This window comes from Arachis hypogaea, chromosome 19 (assembly GCF_003086295.3).
Source record: "Arachis hypogaea cultivar Tifrunner chromosome 19, arahy.Tifrunner.gnm2.J5K5, whole genome shotgun sequence".
NCBI classification, from domain to species: domain Eukaryota; kingdom Viridiplantae; phylum Streptophyta; class Magnoliopsida; order Fabales; family Fabaceae; genus Arachis; species Arachis hypogaea.
Window position 1 is genome coordinate 6,030,897 of NC_092054.1, and position 3,409 is coordinate 6,034,305.

At 33.1% G+C, this 3,409-nt stretch overlaps 1 protein-coding gene across 1 annotated transcript; it reads left to right on the forward strand.

Annotated features, from left to right (window-relative positions):
• Positions 1-313: 313 nt before the first annotated feature.
• LOC112777755 (probable LRR receptor-like serine/threonine-protein kinase At1g51820) lies at positions 314-2,769 on the forward strand. The gene is made up of 9 exons (XM_025822145.2): positions 314-524; positions 619-757; positions 871-942; positions 1,061-1,132; positions 1,208-1,288; positions 1,735-1,906; positions 2,030-2,268; positions 2,346-2,472; positions 2,669-2,769. The coding sequence occupies exons 1-6, from the start codon at positions 320-322 to the stop codon at positions 1,862-1,864; spliced, it is 699 nt and encodes a 232-aa protein (XP_025677930.1). The 5' UTR covers positions 314-319; the 3' UTR covers positions 1,865-1,906; positions 2,030-2,268; positions 2,346-2,472; positions 2,669-2,769.
• The last annotated feature ends 640 nt before the right edge of the window (positions 2,770-3,409 follow it).

Consider the following 3,409-nt stretch of genomic DNA (forward strand, 5'->3'; position numbering starts at 1 on the left):
GCCAAAATCAGCTTAAGTTTTTGGGATGAGTCATTTCATAACTCATAGCCTATACAAATATTACATTGGCTCTCTAGCGGGATTCTATCTTTTTAGATGAAACCCTGTACCTAAAGTGTAGTATTTTTTGTATTTGTTGTGAAGCTAAACACTACATTATGCATGTCGTATTTCTATATTGGATGAAGAGGATTAGAATGCTACGTTATATATGTCGCGTTCTTTGACATTGTTTTACTACAATTTTCAACATTACTTTAAAAAAATTTTATTGTTGTAATTAATTTTTATTTTTCTTTATTTAGGTAAATCATCCGACATGCCGAAGACGAAGAAAGTTGACTCACTCGAATACGGAAAAGTATCCACCAAACACGTCAGAGGACTTTCCTCTGGATGCAAAAAGTGTCACATTTCACTTATTCGGAATGAATTTTCCACCCTTCCACCCATTATCAGTGCTCTTGAGATTTATTTAGCAAAAGATTTTCCATCATCACAGTTAGAAACCCACAGAGATGACGGTATATTACTGCTGCTCTTTAATTTTGTCTAAACTTAATTAGCTTGCTTCTTGCATGTGTACTCTAGAGTATGATGAATATATATATACACCAGCGGATGCAGTCACAAACATCAAGAGGATTTACAAAGTGGACAGTAGAAACTGGCAAGGAGATCCATGTGTTCCCAATGCATACAAGTGGGAAGGTGTAGACTGTAACTCTTACGATGGCTTTCTAAGAATCACATCCTTGTAAGCTTATCATTCATTAAATAACACCTAAATTAGAAAACTATTAACCGTTTAATTGCATAATTTCATTACTGAAATAATTATATTTTTTGGAAATGGAATAATATATAAAGGAATTTGTCTTCAAGTGGACTCTCCGGACATATACTGACTGATATCTCCAAGCTTACTATGTTAAAGTCCTTGTGAGTATCTATCTTGTCTCATTTGATCACGTATAAATGGACTTATGGACCCAATGATTTGATTATCTTTTGATTTTCTCCTTTTGGATTGTAACTGTGCATTTGAATCCCCTCTCAGAGATTTATCAGACAATGGTTTAAGCGGGAATATACCTAATTTTTTGGCGCAACTGCAATCACTAGAATACTTGTAAGTCCACGTGATTTTTTATAGGTTATAAAATTTGATAAGGATCTATGTCATATTTGTCTTCTGCTTTTGCAGAAACTTGGCAAAGAACAACCTCACAGGTTCAGTTTCAAATGAACTCCTTCAAAAACAAAGTGATGGTCGATTAACCTTGAGGTATATATTATCCTTGATATGTACTTAAAACCAAGAACCAATAATTAAAATATATATATATATATATATATATATATGGGAAAGTCTAGGGGACTAGCAGATTTATTAAAATTTGGCCAGCACTTAGCCAACAAAAGGAAAATGAGTGATTTTCCATCATTAGATGAAATCTCATACCATTAAATACATTATTGATGGCTAATTGATGGCTACAACTCACAAAATCTGCTGTCCCCCTAACACTCTTATATATAATATATTATCTTAGTTCTGTATCATACTACTACTAATTATTAAAAAATGATGTTTTGAACTAGCTTTTTCTTTTATTTGAGTCTTCGAATAATAATTAGTTAATTACTCTCACAATTTCCTGATTACAAGTTGTAACCGAATACATAACTAACCTTGCTTTAACTTTGTTGTGCTCTCAATGCTTATTCTAGTGTGGGGCAAAATCCAAATCTTCTATGTGGAACAACTTCATGCACCCTGCAATCAAATGCTACAAGAAAGAAAAAGAATAATGCAGTAATTACAGTGGTAGCATCATTGCAGGGATATTGCTGCTTCTAGGGATTGCAGCAGTTATAATCGTTCGCCGAAGAAAGACCTATGGTAACTGCTGCTAACTGTCTTATACAGTCTTATGAATATAAAGAATATTATTATGAAACAGATTACATAAGTTTGGTTGATTGCACGAGTTTTGATTCTGCTTAAAATTTTCGTGAAAATCAGATGCTGCTAAGAACATTATGCTTGGGAGGCGTCATAATCCAATTAAGGAGTCAGAATTGGAAAATAAGCAACGAGAGTATTCATTTAATGAGGTGGTTAATATGACCAACAATTTTGATAGGATTCTTGGCAGAGGTGGATTCGGAACAGTTTACCATGGCTTTATTGAGGACATTGAAGTGGCTGTTAAGATGCTTTCATTATCATCAGTGCAAGGATATCAACAATTTATTGCAGAGGCAAGTGCTCAAAATATATCTCAATCAAAATTTGTTGCTATGTTTGACCAAACAAAAAAAATGGTTTGGAATGACAGGTTAAGCTTCTAATGAGGGTGCATCACCGAAATCTGACTTCTCTTATTGGTTATTGCAACGAAGAAACTAATATAGGACTCATTTATGAATACATGAAAAATGGAGATTTAGATGAACATCTTTCAGGTACAATCATAATTATTTTTACTTTAATTGAATTAATCTTCTCAAAGTCCCTGTAATTTTACTAAACCTATAATCTAAAATTTTACTGATCTTATATTTTTTAAAAGATTTTAATTAAAAATATTCTATTACTTTAAAATACAATTAACTAAGTCTAAGATTCAGTCTATTACATTTTTTTCTTTCCTTCTAACAGGAAAAAACAATAGGGGAAAGTCTTTAACTGGGAAGATAGACTTCGAATAGCAGTAGATGCAGCCCAAGGTAAGCAAGAGAAAAAAGAAACAAACACATGCAAAATTTTTTATCAAATTTAGTTCTTAACTATTCATGCATGATTGAAATTTAAATTCAGGATTGGAATATCTGCATAATGGTTGTAAGCCACCTATAATTCACAGAGATGGAATGTCCAAATATTCTATAAATGAAACTTCATGCAAACTCGCTGATTTGGTATCCAAATGCTTGCGGTGAGGGATAAATGTTAACCATTTGGCCGAACTCCAGCTACCTAGATCCTGAGTATGTGTTATTTCATGATATGATTAATTTCCATCACTTTAACTATTATGAAGACATTTGATAAGAGATAACGAAAATAACTAACGAAATTATTATGATTCGCGTGTTAGGTAACAACATCAAACAGATGACAGAAAAGGAATAGTTTTGGAGTAGTTCTTTTAAGGATAATTACAGGTCAACCGGTGAAATAATAAAGGAAGACACCAACTCTCATATAATTCAACGAGTTAATTCTATGATGCTGAAGGGGATATAAAAAGTTGTTGACTCAAGTTACAAGGAGATTTTGACAATAACTCTGCATGGAAAGCGGTTGAAATAGCAATGGCCTGTATCTGCCCACTTCAGTGCAAGGCCATACATGAGAGATATAGGACACAGTTGAGGACTGTTTGGCTGCAGAGTTAGC

Coding starts and splice junctions, on each gene's coding strand:
- LOC112777755 (XM_025822145.2), top strand. CDS start 320: ATGCCGAAGACGAAGAAAGTTGACTCACTCGAATACGGAAAAGTATCC. Junction 525..618: donor AGAAACCCACAGAGATGACG/GTATATTACTGC, acceptor TATATACACCAG/CGGATGCAGTCACAAACATC. Junction 943..1,060: donor CTTACTATGTTAAAGTCCTT/GTGAGTATCTAT, acceptor ATCCCCTCTCAG/AGATTTATCAGACAATGGTT.